The 16,261-nt window shown below is 49.5% G+C and overlaps 1 protein-coding gene across 2 annotated transcripts; it reads left to right on the plus strand.

Annotated features, from left to right (window-relative positions):
* Positions 1 to 11: 11 nt before the first annotated feature.
* Positions 12 to 16,028, plus strand: LOC140577589 (nuclear pore complex protein Nup98-Nup96-like). Of its 2 annotated transcripts, XM_072702191.1 has the most exons (34): positions 12 to 224; positions 1,351 to 1,457; positions 1,659 to 1,754; positions 2,371 to 2,418; positions 2,759 to 2,941; positions 4,496 to 4,638; positions 4,769 to 4,876; positions 4,958 to 5,138; positions 5,227 to 5,396; positions 5,480 to 5,620; positions 5,724 to 5,853; positions 5,970 to 6,062; positions 6,196 to 6,336; positions 6,442 to 6,575; positions 7,077 to 7,264; positions 7,424 to 7,540; positions 7,698 to 7,969; positions 8,210 to 8,323; positions 8,426 to 8,564; positions 8,662 to 8,839; positions 8,946 to 9,122; positions 10,390 to 10,629; positions 10,855 to 11,002; positions 11,218 to 11,656; positions 11,783 to 12,015; positions 12,105 to 12,380; positions 13,100 to 13,257; positions 13,505 to 13,645; positions 13,892 to 14,052; positions 14,181 to 14,402; positions 14,511 to 14,752; positions 14,851 to 15,002; positions 15,351 to 15,462; positions 15,553 to 16,028. In XM_072702191.1, the coding sequence occupies exons 2-34, from the start codon at positions 1,379 to 1,381 to the stop codon at positions 15,753 to 15,755; spliced, it is 5,559 nt and encodes a 1,852-aa protein (XP_072558292.1). In that variant the 5' UTR covers positions 12 to 224; positions 1,351 to 1,378; the 3' UTR covers positions 15,756 to 16,028. The 2 variants fall into 2 exon arrangements, with proteins under 2 accessions (XP_072558292.1, XP_072558293.1); XM_072702192.1 differs by lacking the exon at positions 2,371 to 2,418.
* The last annotated feature ends 233 nt before the right edge of the window (positions 16,029 to 16,261 follow it).

Here is a 16,261-nt window from a genome sequence, read left to right on the forward strand (position 1 = left end):
ACGACGTAAATTCCGAGTGTTTTTTCTTTACTTGTCGCCCGGCCTAGCTGAGCAAATTACGCAGTTTTCTCTCCTCGCTTGGTCGCGGGCGAGAAGCGGATATTGACGGCCATATTTGACATTCGATTCTGAACTCTGATATTTACCTTCTTAATTCTTACGGACTGCCTGTGCGTGAAACAATCGAAGGGCGTCATTAAACTACCACAGCAAGATTAAATACGGTGAGTTTCCGCGGCATGGAGAACCGTTTTGCTGGGTGCTTTGCTAATGTTGTTAGCAATGCTAACGCTACTTCAGACGCTTTTAAAACGTGTATGTTTGATTCGCGTTTACGACCAGTAATTCTAAACGGTACGTACAATGATCTGTATTAATTGGAGTTTTTGCAGCTTTGCTACATTAACTAGATAGATGGTTACCATGAGTATTTGTTGGTCGGTTACTTTACATCTACCAACCAGAGTTAATTTCCCGGCTAATTTCTTCAGCTAAGTAGCTACTGTATTTCCACACTTTTACCTCCGATATAATCGTATGTACATATTACCTAAAGTTATGCTTTTAAAAATGGTCTATTTTTTAAATACCGAAGGATGATGCTGGTTTTGTTTTTCCTAGTGTTTGTAGCTCGTTGTAGCGGCGTGCCAACCTAACCACGTCATTAGCTTGGAAGGTTAGCCTGAGGGCTCAGCTAGTCGGTAGGTTGATTAGGGTTGTTTTCGAACTGGGTTTGTTTCGCTCTGGTGTGATAGACACAGCTTGGACCCAGACAGGCGCAGCGGTTCTTGTTTTAGGGTTTCGACGGTTCCGAAGCTTGAGTTTATGTGCTTTGACTCGTTCTTTTGCTTTGCTGTCTGATGTGACACAGGTAGGCCTCGCGCCTTAATTTCTGGCGCCTTTAGATACTTGTATTGTTTATACTGTTATATAGAAAACTCGCAAAATGCCACGTTTGGCTTTCTTTAATGCGATAAGTAAAGGCGTTCTTCACGGGATTGCTTTGTGATGAGTTTCGTTTTCGGAGCTGTCGAGGACGTTTTAGCTGTCACGCGTTTACGTGTACTCGCTTCGCAGGCTAATGTAGTTAATCAACCAAATGTGTTTATGGATCCAACGTCTAAAACGCAACTGGCGTCTCACATCTGTGCATTCGAGATTGGGCTTTGACCAAGTAAAATATGTTAAATGTAGTATAGTTTGTGGTCATCCTATTTTTCACCGCGTTTTCGTTTATTGAGCAATCCGGTTACTGTTTATCAATAGTGTTTACGTGCTGATAATTCCCGTCTTGCGAAGTGTCGGCGCCTATTCGTTGTGAATTCATCTATCCACTTTTTCCTATTAAAGACGTATGCGTTCCTGATATCCACTGAAGATGTTCAACAAGTCGTTTGGCGCTCCGTTTGGGGGCGGAACCGGAGGATTTGGGACGACGTCCACGTTCGGCCAGCAAAGTAAGTGTTCTGTCTCCGTGATTGGATTATGTTTTCCCAAAGAACCTGTTTTACGGCTGCCTGTTATTTGGGCCAGTTGTACAGCTGTATGTATTGTGTCAGTTGGATGGTCTAGCCTTGCTGTCTATATCGTAAACTGGGCAGGATGCTGGAAGTTCAGTATTCATGTTTGGGACCCCTGCTGTCAAACTTGCATTGCAGGTACAGGGTTTGGTACAACAGGTGGTTTTGGAACATCTGCGTTTGGTGCAACCAATAACACCGGAGGACTTTTTGGAGCCACGCAAAACAAGCCAGGTTTGCCTCTTGCTTCTTGCGCTGTGATCACTGATGATCGCCAACTGCTGATGCCATAGTTGCTATGGGGTAAAAGAGTAAAGCATTCAGATATTTCTTCTCTGCAAGGTGCCACATGCTTCACTTGCAGTCTCCCCCCCCCCCCCCCCAGCTTTGTACTTGGTTTGTGCATTTTTGATCTCTTCTGCTCTTTCGCACTGAAGTTATCTAATCTTGTAACCATCCCATGAGCTTACCTTCTCATACCTACAGTCAACAGTTGCATATGTAACTGACATTTGTCATTGGTTGTTACTGTTGGAGCCCCAGTTGGTGAAATGTTTTTTAGCCAAGGAAACTGTCGGGATGTCCTATGACTGTTACAGTTTGAAACACAACACTAGTCCACAGCTGCATCCAAAAAGAACAGTTGTGCCATGAAGGAAGCTTTAAAACACGGCCCTTTTGTGATGGCAGGGTGTCCCCACACAATCTGCACTAGTAACCTCCCTGCTATTTGTCAATGTGCCTCACTAAATTTAATCCCACATGGGGGATTTTGGGTATTCCGTCTGGTGTGGTTTATCCTCAGGGTAATGTATCTAACCACACTTGTAATGCTTTACTTTTTCAAAAGTTGGGACTGCAAATCCTCAGCCTGTCTACACTGGGGCTGGTAGAGGAGGTAAGCATGGGAATCCGTACCAACAGACACCACTTGCATTTTCATCTCAGGAAAGCTTGCATTCATTTTCCATCATATGAAACCCATTCGTGGTTATTGGAGGGAAACGTCCTGGGTATAGAATCTCAGGCCATCTTTCCCAGATTAGTTAATTCCTTCTTTTCGAACTGGAACAGAAGGCTCCGACGCTGTTTCCAAATTGCAGATTTTTGCCATAAAGTGAGAACAAGGGCAGATTCTGTCGTGGTTGCATGCTGGGTGGCCTTGGGCACGTGGGACAGCCATGTGGCCTTGGGGAAGGGAGCTGATCATCTCGTATCTTCCTGTTGGTCGTACACAGGTGGGCTCTTCGGTTCCAGTACATTCAGCCAGCCGGTGACGTCCTCCACCAGCACCGGATTTGGGTTCGGTGCCGCCAGTGGCACTTCCAACAGCCTGTTTGGCAGTACGAATACTGGAGGAGGTGGCCTGTTCTCGCAGCAGAGCAATGCTTTTGGAACCAACAAGCCAGCGTCTTTTGGCAGTGAGTATCCTGTATTTTACTCAGTGGAACTCAGTGGAAGGTTCTAATTAAAGTTGAGTCTCACCATGTTACAGTATAGAATTTGCATGCTCCTGGTGCGCGTATTTCTATAGCTGTGGGTGACAGTTGGATTTTTTTGCATGGGGAAAAAAAAGGATCATTCTGAATCGAGCAAATGTATTTCTTTGAAGACTTTTATGTCACATCTTGCAAATTTGCGCTATTATAATATGGCTTTTTGTTTTTTAATCAGATAGCGCTCAATGTCTGCAATTTTTGCATGTGTTAAATGAAAGACCAACAGTATGTCAGTTTTTACATGCATGATCAGTTTGTTGAATAGGACGGAACCCTTTTATTTGGTTTATAGCGCTAGCCTCTATTGATGGGCAATACCATTGATCTTTAAGATCAAATCGATCCAATGTTGGTGTGTATTATTTAATTTGATGGCATAAACATTTTAATAAGGTAAGAAAAATCAGTATCTTAATGGTAGTCTTTAAATGAAAACATTGCTGCAGATCTCCACTAGCCTGTTTTATTTAATGACAAGAGGCATGTTGAAGGGGCAGGTCAGAGGGGCTTTAGTGCTATCTATTGATGTAGATTGTTCTGCTGGAAGATGCCTAGTTTTGGAAATATCATCTGTGGAAATGTTGTTGTTCTCTCAAATATAATATGACTGAATGGCATTCTTTCTGTAGTGGTTAAAGCGCCAAAAATACTTTTGAACAATTTAACAGCAATGTCTCTTACCAGAAATCATGACCCGGTTGCTCATAAGCCACAGACTTTGTAGTGAGCAGAACATGTATGCAGAAGATGCAAGCCCCGTGCACCAGCAATTTCAATGTGCACAGTGATACAATTGGTGTGTGGAGTTCGGTAGAAGAAAATAGTTCCTACATTACATTATGCATCACCATAGAAAGAATGCCATTTAGTCCCACTATGTTTGAGAGAAGCCAGATATTTCTATGTCCGATATCTACAAAACTAGGCAACTCCCAGCAGAACAACCCAGATGTGTCTCTAAAGGACTTCTGAATCGTTTTTCAGATTTGGTGTGACCTGCCCCTTTAAGCTGTTTACAGCTGCTGCTGTTGCCTGTTTGCTGGATTTCCTTATTTTTTAAGGTTTTACGCTATGCCTCTTGGATTTTATTAATCTGTGGCTATTTAAGTCAAGCAAAACGAGACAGATCTATATACAATCGTCATCCTAATAAAAAGTGAAGTTTTCTCTGTTCCTGTGGTGATAGATGATATTGCTGCCATTTTCTTAGCATTTATTTTGCTTATCCTGAAGTAGCCTACTGTCTGAAACTCTTTGTAAAGTTTAAGCATTTTTAGAAGTTTATTTTACATTGATTGGTGTGAATTTTTGACACGTCAGATTTGCATCTGAACATTTCACATATTTGTACAAAAAATTTGGTGTGAAAAGGCCTTAATTATGTGGATCTCTTGAGACTGGCTGGGTCTTTAGATGCTTCTTGCTGTAGTTTTGCTGATTCCTGTTTCCATGCTTTTCTGGGAAACTGTCCTGCAGCATTTGGCACCAGCAGCAGCAGTGGGGGGCTTTTTGGGACGACCAACACAACCTCCAACCCCTTCGGAGGCACATCGGGGTCCCTCTTTGGGTCCTCAGGATTCACTGCGACACAGCAGCCAGGGACAACCGTCAAGTTCAATGTAAGTAGATGCCATGGGAGAAGTGTGTCAGCTATATGTTTTGACAGCCATTTCTGCAGAAATTCCTCAAACCCTTTAGTGCTCATCTGTCCTGCTGATCGGATGGGTGTGTTGGTCTCTTGTCCTCTAGCCCCCAACAGGAAGCGACACCATGGTGAAAGGTGGGGTGACAACCAGCATCAACACCAAGCATCAGTGCATCACGGCCATGAAGGAATATGAGAACAAATCCTTAGAGGTGGGTGTCATGGCGTAGCTTTGGGTTCCTAATTTAAATTTTTTTTTTTTTTACTTGTGACTAACATTCCATGCCACGCAGGAACTAAGGCTGGAAGACTACCAGGCTGGCCGTAAGGGCCCCTCTAACCCTATGGCAGCTGGCACAGGCATGCTCTTCGGCACGGGTGCCACGGCTACTCCCAGTACCGCTGCTGGCCTCTTTGGTTCTAGCACCAACACTGGCTTCAGCTTCGGGCCCAATAAATCCACCTTTGGAACCAGTGAGTAGCATTGCTAGCTTGTGTAGCCTTGCATTTAGGATGTTATTGGTTTAGTAGTCATGTTAATCCCCCGTTACGATTTGCCCAGGCACCGGTGGTTTCGGTACGGCCACAGGGAGCCTCTTTAGCCAACCGCAGCAGCAGCCCCAGCAGACCACTAGTCTGTTCAGCAAGCCTTTCGGCCAGCCTGCCACCACCCAGAACACGGGCTTCTCCTTCGGCAACATGACCATGGGGCAGCCGAACACCAGCGGCATCGTGAGTCTCTTCATCTCATTTAGCTTATGTGGCAGGTTTGCATTATTGGGTTTGGTTTGGTCTTAGATCCTGTCTTCCCACAGGGTTTGTTTGGCAACACGGCAGCGTCCCAAGCAGGGGGGCTGTTTAATAACACGGCAAACACCAGCACAGCCCAAGGCTTTGGGACTGGTGCAGGACTCTTTGCACAACCCCCCAATGCTTTTGGGAGTGTTGGTACCCAGGTACGTCAACATGTGGTTGTATGCATTCGCCTTCTATTATTTATTCTAAATTCAACTGTTGTATGTATGTTTGTCTAACTTATTAATTTGTGTACCCCTATAGAATTTGTTTGGCAGCAAAACCCCAGGATTCGGTACAACCACAACTAGTGCACCGACCTTTGGTTCTGGCTCTAGCTTGTTTGGGAACAAACCAACACTCACCCTCACCAACAACAACGCATCCACTTTTGGTGAGTCTCATGCTCCTGATTTTCTTCATGTAGAATTAACAGGCAACTGTTCACTGTTTCTAGCATGTACCTGTTGTATTTGCCTTCGGCATCATTTTCTGTGCTTTTTCCTTTAGGTTTTGGCGCAAATAATCCTGGGGGAGGGCTTTTCGGCAACAAAACTGGAACCACGGGGCTAGGAGCTGGGCTGGGGGCTGGGTTTGGAACGGGTATGTAACCTCAGAGTAGGAAGCCCTTGTACAGTATTGGGGAAAAATAATTAATATCTACTTTTTCTTGAATTTCAGTAGTCAATAATTGGACATTAAATTTGTTGCTGTGGTCTATATTTTACTCTTCCAGTTGGCACGGGCCAGACCTCCCTGTTTGGGGCTACACAGAACAAGCTGGGCTCCACTCTAGGTGGTGTGGGTGCTTTCGGGACCACCAGCTTCAACAGCAGCACCAGCGGCCTGGGCTTTGGCACCCCGCAGCAGCCTGTTGGTAAATAAGCCGCATCCCCAGACCAAACGCCACTGGCATCGAGGCTGCTTCCCCAGGACCGAAGGCCTTCCACCTGCCCTTGCCTAACTGGTCTGTTTCTTCCAGCTCTGACGGATCCCAGTGCTGCGGCGGCCCAGCAGGCTGTGCTCCAGCAGCAGATCAACGCCCTGGCCTACTCCCCTTTCGGTGACTCGCCACTCTTCAGAAACCCCCTGTCTGACCCGAAGAAAAAGGAAGAGGTGAGTGACAGATGGGAGCCGCGTAGGGCTGGACAGTGGACTGCTGCTTGAATGGGTCTGGTTGTATAAATTTTAAATTGCATTGACTTCCCTTTTTGAAAGGATCTGCTAGCCTTTGTAATTAAGTTTAACTCTTAAAGACCCATGTGGACCTATATGTAGTGTAAGTAAAATACTTAATCTTCCCCTGGAGGTCGGGCTACCCCGTGTGGGTCCAGTTCCTCCCAAGGTTTCTTCCTTCAAGGGAGTTTCTCCTTGCCACTGGGGGCTTTGTGCAGGGATAATGTAAAGCGCCTTGAGACAATTAGATGTTGTAAAAATACTCTATGTAAATAAAATAAACTGAACTGTAGAGCTTTATGAATGTATGAGTTGGTTTGAATAATTACCTACCATGACTTAAGATCCACCGGAATGTTACTGCATGATCCTCATGCTAACTTGTTAGTTCAGTCCCATGATTATCCTTGTATCCTTGCCTTTCTGTTCCTCTTGTGACAGCGCCTCAAGCCAACCAATCCAGCAGCACAGAAGGCCCTGACCACACCCACCCACTACAAACTGACCCCACGCCCCGCCACACGCGTCCGGCCCAAGGCCCTCGGCTCCTCCGGCTCCTCCAAATCCCAGCTCTTTGACGGCTTGGACGACGATGAGCCTTCCCTCAACAATGGCTCCTTCATGCCTAGGTAGGTGGAATAATTGGAAGAATCTGAGCAGGCATGGTGTACTGTGGTACTCCCATGGGTATTTGGCCGTTTACCTTTCCATCTCTGGTGAGGCTAGCTCCTTGAACTGCTCGTGACTGAAGGAAAGAGATCTACTTATTTCTTCACATCTCTCTGCAGGAAGAGTATCAAAAAGCTGGTGTTGAAGAACCTGAATGGGAGCAGCCTCTATTCCCCCAGTAACAGAGAGGCTGAGGACCTGGCCTCCCCTGCAGACTACCCTGAAAATGGACTTGGGTGAGTCCCATCTTTGCCCCCTGCTGTTCACCCACCATACTACACATTAACCATGGAAATTAAGCTCTTCATATAAATGACCTGTTCTCCATCTCAGAATTGCCATGGTTGTCCACATATTGTAACCTACCTGTTCTTTGGTGTCGTCCCAACACAGCCGCAGTATTGAGGAGGAGGCCCGTGTTTATGAGGAAGAAAGACCGGAGGAGGACCTAGAGGAGGTGACCAAGTTCTACACAAACCCAATCGCCAAGCCAGTGCCGCACACTCTGGAGGGCAAGCCAAACCCATCGCTTCAGGACACCATCGCGGAGCTGAACGTGCGCTCCACGCGCAGCAACGGCCTGGGCGCCAGCAGCGAGGATATCTCTCTGGGCGATGACTCCGTGCTGGAGGAGCGTGACGAGGCGGGGGCTCCCCACCCCGCTGGTGAGTACTTGCTTCGGTTGTTAATGTGCATGTTAATGTACTGGTGCTCCTTAGATAGCTGAGGTTTACTGGTACTATTCGGGTGCAGGACCAGAACCCAAGTGTAAGAATAAGTTGAAACGCAGCACTGTCCTGCCTACTGACTGTTTAGGCAGACTGTGATTGTTGGGGAAGCCGTCTGCCATGCCCCCAGAATCCTGCACCATCTGCCTGGTGTTCTGACCCAGCTTGTTCCAACAGGTATTGTTCTACGACGTGTGGGATACTACACTATTCCCAGCATGGAGGAACTGGGCAGAATGGTCAATGAGGATGGTCAGTGCTTGGTGGAGAACTTCACAGTGGGCAGGAAAGGTATGGATTGGTCCAAGAAAGCTTTGGTGATAAGCCAACCTTGGTTGTGATATGGAGTGTATTTTGTGGAAAGGGTACTATGAAGTGACGACTCTCTTACAGGCTATGGCTCGGTCTTCTTCCCTGGTGAGGTAAACCTGACCGGCCTCAACCTGGATGAAATCGTGCACTTCCGCAGGAAGGAGGTCATAGTGTACCCTGATGACAAGGCCAAGTCTCCCATAGGGGAAGGTCTTAATAGGTAAAGCAGTGTGCCGTTTGGCCACTTTCCATACGTAACAGCCAGTGTTTGCATAAGGTCGTTATCGTTTTGAAAAACGGTCTCCCTCTCCCCTCAGGCGAGCTGAGGTGACTCTGGATGGCGTTTGGCCCAATGACAAAACCACCTGCACCCAGATCAAGAGTCCCGAGAGGCTGTTGGACATGAACTATGAGGGGCGGCTGGAAAACGTCTCACGGAAGCAGGGTGCACGCTTCCTGGAGTACCGGCCCGAGACCGGTTCCTGGGTGTTTGAAGTACGTTATCTGGGCTTGAGCCCTGGGACCAGCTACGTAAAGATCACGCTTGAGCTTGGCCCGACTGGTCCGGTGACTTAACTTCTTATCTTCTTCACTCGTGCAGGTTGCCCACTTTTCTAAGTATGGACTCCAGGACTCCGACGAGGAGGAAGAGGTTCCCCCGGCCAAGGCAGATGCCAAGAAGCAGAAGACCACATTGGCCACATTGCCTCCCGGCTTGCAACATCCCCCGACCCAACAGCAGATGGCGCTGAATGGCAAGCCAGGCCCCCAGGCGCAGGTAGATGGGGTGCCTTACTGAAGCCGGGGGTGGGAGTTCATGTCCTCACCCAGGTTCATCTGTACCTGTTGGTGGCTCTGGTAGTCTTATGACACAGTTGGAGTAATATGGATTGTCATGCAATGGGAGCAATGTGAGGAACCTTCTGGAATAAGCCACCAATGTCATGTTCTCCAGTATTGATTTGTCACTAGCTTTGGGCACAAAATCAGCAGTGTAATGTTTAGTGGGAAATTAAGGGCTTAATGTGTACCACATGCTTATCAATCATGAGTGATGTTTCTGGCAAGAAATCCATTAAATGTTAAAGGTAATGCCTTAAATGTTTAAGTAAAAACTTGTTAGCTTGACCATTAATGTCCTGTTATTCCAAATAAATGAACACTTGCCTATGTTTAGTACACTGATTGCATTGTCAGTCTGGGCTTAGTAAATGTGTGGTTTTTGGTTCAAGCTGCATTCCTGGATTAATCCCTGCAGATAAGAGATGCTGCTGGTTTTACGTTTTACAGACAGGACATTCTAGGTCAGTGTTTCACAGCCCGGTCCTTGGGGGGGGGGGGGGGGAACCTGCCTGAGTTCCCCTGAGGACCGGGTTGAGGAACACTCTTCTAGGTGTTGTAAACACTGCAGGTGCCTGTCACTCTTGCTGCTTTACCAATCTTACCAATCTGTGATGAAGCTGCTGCCCCTTTAATGTGCTTTGTTTCCATTTGGGCCCCGTAACCATGGCCCAGTTTCCCTGACATAGTCAGGTTTTGGCCTGCTGTCCTTTTTATTATGTTACACTTTTAAATTGTAGCAGGTGTTTTTCATTCTCAGCTGTTAAGTATAGTTGAACTTGCTGGAAACAATGAATCTACTATGTTTTCTGCATCCTGATAGGTTCCCCCCCTTGGTTTTAGTGCTTTTTTTAAATGCATGATGTAGATTTAATGTGGAATGTATTTATTTGATCCATGTATTCATTTGCCAATTGTTTTAAATAAAGATTACACTTTACTTTTGTCTGTCACATTTGTGTAATTCGACCTTGTTTGGGTTTCATTCCTTTTGGATAATTTTCACTTTGTGCTGACTACATAGATCTCTCATCTAGTGCTCTCTAATTCAGTCAGTCATCACTTCTGTGGCCAGATGTCTGAGTTGGCCCCACTTGTTCTTTCTGTTGCCACGCACAGCAAACCTAATCTTTTGATGTGGTGGGGGTTTGTTTAGTCCTGGGTGTGGGGCGTCCGCACGCTAATCGCATTCTGTGTGTGCGCAGAGTGTGTCCACATTGGATCTGCCAAACCGCGTGTCGGAGGTGGACAGCGACATGGCCGACATCACCCAGGAGCACGAGGATGAGGGAGATGAGGAGGAAGGGGATGAGATGACCAACCGAGCAAGTGGTCTGGAGGGGGAGCGGAGGTGGGCAGGGGAGTCTGCCCGGCAGGATGCCATGATGCTCTCCGCCTCCAGCCACATTGCGTCCTCTCTGGGTATCAACCCCCATACCCTACAGGTGGGGCTTCCCTTCCCGAACAAGAAATGTAAACCCAGCATTGAGAGAGATCTGCATTTAAACCCCTTACGTTTCATAGTATGGGGCGACTTTGTTTTTTGAATGCGCATAGGTTCCAAATGGAGTTAGTCTGACCAGCTTGAGGCTTAAGCCGGTCTAAACAGTATGATGACATGAGATGGAGGCTCAGGGTGATGTAATCTGATTGCCCCCCTCCCCATGTAGATCATGAAGGCGTCATTCTTCACGGAGGACGATGAGGGAGACCCTTTACAGGATCTGGCCTTCAGTCGGCAAGCCGCAAAGATGGAGGAGGTCCCAGACCTGCGCTCCCCCCGCATTCTGCTCTCTGGCATTCAGGGACGGGCTTCAGGTGCGGGTGGGGTCTTGTCGTTTAACGTTCCCCTTTCATGCGGTGATGCTGAAAGTATAGGGTTGGCGTCTGGCTGTAATTCTCCTTCAGTGTGGGACTCGGTCTCCATCCTTGGTTGCTGCTGCCGTCTGAACTTGCTTGCCTGGCTGTGTTTGCTGTAAGGGAGCAGAGCCGCCCAGCCACGCTCTCCTCACCTGTATTTTGTTTCCCTGTAGCTGGCGGCTTGCTACACTCTCGCTTCTCCACTGGCTCCGGCATGTTCTCTCAGCCTCCCGACGCCCCATTCGGAGGTGTTCCTCAGAAGCCTCCCCGGCCCTCTGAGCCGTCCCGCCTCTCCCCTTGGCCCTCACTGGGGCCTGCCTTCCTGCTGCCCCCTCCAGCCCCTGGCCCTGCACCAGATACACCCCTCCGCACAGTGGGGACCCGGCGCCAGTGCAGCCTGGTTCCGCTGTCCGGCTCGGTGACCCTGGGTAAGGGCAAGCTGCTGATGGACGCGGCCCTGTTCGCCGGCCGCTCCTTCCGTGTCGGCTGGGGGCCCGGCTGGACACTGGCACACTGTGGTGACCGGCTGGGGGGGCCCAGGGCGCCAACACTGGACTCTCAGGGGGAATCTGCCGGCTTCAGTTTCCTGCCCAAACCGGTCAAGAGCAAAACGTGAGTCTCCATTTAAGGGAGATTTTATCCTTCGTCTTCGTGTGTTTTACCTTTGTCTAAAAGAATAGTTGATAGGGTTTTTTATCAAAGTCAATTAGTCTGAAAAGGCATCACCCTGTGGTGCAGGATCTCGGAGAGCCCTTTCAAAGTACACCTGGAGCAGGTGCTTGGTGCAGAGGCCAGCGGGTCCGAGGAGACCCTGGCACTCTTCCGGCGCCCCCTGGAGATTGAGCTGAGACACTGCACCATCAGCACAGAGGAGCCGTGCCCTTTCATCCTACCGAGGGACGGTGTGGAGGCCTTGCACGAGTACGCAGAGTGGATGCTGCAGGTCACCACCGAGTCGGAGGCTGTGGACGGTAAGGCTCGCTTTGTGGACGACCTCGTCAGACGGATGCGGCGTTTCAGAACCTGATCCCTCCACACTCTGCCTGCCCCCGGCTCTCAGACGTCGTGAAGCATTGGATGTTGGTGTGGACCCTGTGCACCGCCCTGTGGGGTCGCCTGAATGGGGCGACTCTGGACGCCGACGGCGACCTGTGCGGAGGGTACGGCCAGCAGCTGGACCGGCGGCGCAGCTTCTCCGCCTGGCTGTCCCAGAGTGCTTCCGGCAGGGTGGAGGAGGAGGTGATGCGTTCCCAGGGGCGGAGCCACGTGGAGGCAGTTTTCAGCTACCTGACAGGACACTGCGTCAGCGAGGCGTGTCGCCTGGCTCAGAAGTCAGGTATGTGTGAGCAGGATGACAGCGCGCTAACGCACAGACGGCAGTCAGACTCTACAGTCTTTTTATAGAGGATTGTTTTTATTGATGCTAATCAATATTCTTGTTAGTCACCTTGGTTTCAGGGGCTCAACATGTGCAATTAAACTGTGCCATCAGAGTTTGTATGTGGTGTGGTGGTAATATTGTGGTGCTTCTATATTATTGCGACCAATTTGGCCTATTGTGTATTCTCAAACGATGTTTCTCAAACCAGTTCTTACACGAAATATGGTGTAGGCTGCCTTACGATTTACAACACTCACAAAGAGGAAAAGCCAGATCTCTGCCGGTTTGGTGCCAATCCCAAATACTGTAATTAGTAGGATCCCAGATGTGAACAGAATGGAAAATGCGAAGTATATATAGGGCCATTCGTCATTTTGACCATGGGTGAGTTTGTTGGCCACATGGCAGGAAGAATCACTGCTGTTTAGTCACAGCCAGTGGTGCACCATGGTGAGGGCAACATGGGCAATTGCCCAGGGCAGCATCTTCTGAGGGGGCACCAGCCTGGTAAAACGGTGCCAGCTCCCAAATCAGTCAGCACACACCCCCTGCCCTTCCGTCTCCAGTACCTCCACCACCCCCCATACAGTTTTTGAAAATTTTTAAAAGGTGCACTGGAACCCTGTCAGTAACCCCCCCTCCCCCCCCCCCCCATCACCTGCCCTGCTTCACAGGGGACCACCGGCTCTCACTACTGCTGTCGCAGGCGGCCGGCTTGCAGTGCACCCGTGACCTACTGGCCATGCAGCTGGTCGATTGGCAGCGCATGCAGACGGATTCCTTCCTGCAGGAGGACAGGCTGCGCGTCTTCTCTCTGCTCGCGGGGAAACCAGTAAGGAGGCCGCCTCTGCGTCTCCGTTTGTGTCGGTGTGGGATCGGGCTGTTTCCAGTCCGGCCAGACACCAGCATGTCGACTTCGAGTCCCTCTTCCTGCCTCGGCCTCCCTGTTTGCAGTGATTCTTAGCTCATCCTGGCAGATGTTTCCACACTAGAACAGCCAACTAGTCAATGTTTATTGGCTGATTGTTCAGATTTAATGTCAATTGACTTGCGGCATTCTTTCTGAACCCCCCCTGTAGGTGTGGGAGTCCACAGACAGCACCATCAATGTCTGTTCCGAGCTGGACTGGAAGCGCTGTGTCGCTGTGCACCTGTGGTACATGCTGCCTCCGATTGCCTCGGTGGCTGACGCCCTCTGCATGTACGAGGCTGCCTTCCAGGTGGGGGACGTGACCGCTTTGTCTTAGTGCACAAAACAAGCAATACTTTATTCAATGATCAAGTAGAGCAGCAGTGCAATATGTGAACTGGCTAGGAGCAGGAAGAGTGCAGGATTTGTTCAGCAAATGACACAATGACCAAAAGGTTCCGAGTTCCTGGTTTTAGAGATTGATGAAACTTTTTGCTGAGGTGACTGGACAGAGCTGATGTGGCTAATCGGTGCCCTCTATTGGCCTGTCCCGCAGGGCTCCGATGATTGCCAGAAGTACGCCTGCCCTCCGTTGCCGCCCTACCTTGACAACTGTGAGTGTGAGGTGCTAGAGGAGCAGGAGCTGCAGGAGGTTGGCGAGCCCAGGAGACAGCTCTATGACATCTGCTTCCACCTGCTGAAGCTCTACAGTGACAGGCAAGCCTGCCTCCTGGGGATGATGGGCAGGGGTTTGGTGGGGTGATCCCTGGGTCACGGTGCCGTCTGCGTCCATGAGCTGGACACAGACGGCTGATATCCCCACGATATCCTGATATGTCCAACAGGCACTACAGCCTACAGCAGCTGCTGGACCCCTGTACCGTCACCGCAGACCGGCTGGACTACCGCCTCAGCTGGCACCTGTGGAACGTCCTTCAAGCACTCAACTACACCCACCTGTCCCCGCAGAGGCAGGGTGTGCTGCACACTAGCTATGCCGCCCAGCTGGAGAGCGCGGGATTGTGGGAAATGGCGATCTTTGTGCTGCTACACATCCCTGACTCTATGTGCGTATTTTATTATTTTTTTTTTCTTGTTTTGTTTGCTGGATTATGGGGGGAAGCCCAAAATGAACAGCTCTGGTGACACTGGACCAAAAACATTTTGTTTTGTAGCCTCCGAGAGCGAGCGGTAAAGGAGATGCTGAACCTGCACTGCCCTCTAGTGGAGACGGACGACTCTGCAGAGAGGGAGCGCTTTCTGACAGAGAAGCTGCTGGTGCCGGTGGAGTGGCTGCATGAAGCGAAAGCGACGCGTGCCCGTCACGAGGGGGACAAGCATCGGGAGGCCATGCATTTGTACCGGGCTGGTCACTGGAGCCAGTGTCACCGGCTTGTCATCCAACACCTAGCCTCAGGTACAAACTGTGCCACTACAGGGAACTGCTTCCCCTACAGGAAGTGACAACTTTGACTGCTCAGTCAATCAAACTGTGTTATTCTACATCCGTTTCAGATTGCATCATCAACGAGAACCACGACTACCTGTTGGAGTTCCTGAAGGGCCTGGAGCTGGCGGAGCGCAGTGCGCAGATCCACGACTGGGACACGGCCGGCAGGGTCTTCTTGGACTACATCAACGTCATCCAGACACTGCAAGCCATCCAGGTATGGGGGCTGCAGTGAGACTAACATTGTCTTAAACTCGTTTCCTTTTAAGTATGTATAAAGGGATTTGGACTTGCAGTGCCTTGGTAATGTCACCGATACTGCCCCACAAAGGCAAAACACCGTAACTGTGCCTTTCATCAAAACTAAGCTATGACCGAAATTGGGTCTCTTTGGTTCCGTCTTGTCTTGTGACAAAATATGCTATAATTCACCTACATAACAAATATGGGTGGACAGTTGGACAGTTTCAGTGCCAGCATAGTTGCTGATGGTCTGGCCACTGTGCTGCCCTACAAAGTGACCCTTCATTTCCCACAATGCCCTGCGTTTTTCTTCTGTTTGTAGATGGAAGGCCCCACATATGAGATGGAGCAGCTGCACACGGAGGTGACGTCCCTCTGCGGCCGCATCGAGCTCATCCCCTGTGCCACGGCCAAGGACCGGCTGGCTCAGTCAGGTGGGTTTGGGGTGGCGGGCTTCTGCACCTCCTCTGAAGTGGAGCCGCACCCGTCTGCCCGACTGACTTCCTGTGTCTGTGTCGCCACAGAAATGGCAAAGCGCGTCGCCAATATCCTGCGGGTGGTCCTGAGCCTCCAGCAAGGAGGGGAGACTGGGTCGGATCCCCCTCACATCCCCTTGCACCACCTCGCACCGCACATCGGTCTGCTGCCCATGCCCGAGGATTACGCCCTGGAGGAGCTGAGAGGCCTTACCCAGTCATACCTCCGTGAGCTCATTGTTGGCCAATAAAGCGATGGTATCCATAGAGCGCCGGACTCTGTTTGCCTCTGGTGCCTGTCGGCTACACTAAACTCACCGAGTGACTGTCAGGGGCCATGGATCCTATTGGCTTTGGTCTGATTGGACCAATCTTTGAGCTAACAGGAAGTAGGAGTGGAGCCTGCCTGTTTAGAAATGACTTGACTTGAAGCTTCACTATATTAATTTCTTTTGTTATGTATCTTTTTGTACTTTTAGAGAAGGGGATAGATGTGTTTAATAATTAAACTACATTTTTCACAATCTGTGCAAGACCTCTACCTGTTTGTGTTTGCCCTGTTTAAAGGGACAGCCTCCAATTCCACCTGCCCATGCGTCAGTGTTCGCTGGAGTGTCTGACGGCGACGTAGCGCTGTGTTGCTATCTCATACCGCTCACTCTGGCTACATACCTCTGCGCCACAGCCTTTTGATGTAATATTCTGTTTGACAGATTTTCTCTAGTCTCCTTATTTAAATGGTGCAGCATCCTGCATT

This window comes from Paramormyrops kingsleyae, chromosome 18 (assembly GCF_048594095.1).
Source record: "Paramormyrops kingsleyae isolate MSU_618 chromosome 18, PKINGS_0.4, whole genome shotgun sequence".
NCBI classification, from domain to species: domain Eukaryota; kingdom Metazoa; phylum Chordata; class Actinopteri; order Osteoglossiformes; family Mormyridae; genus Paramormyrops; species Paramormyrops kingsleyae.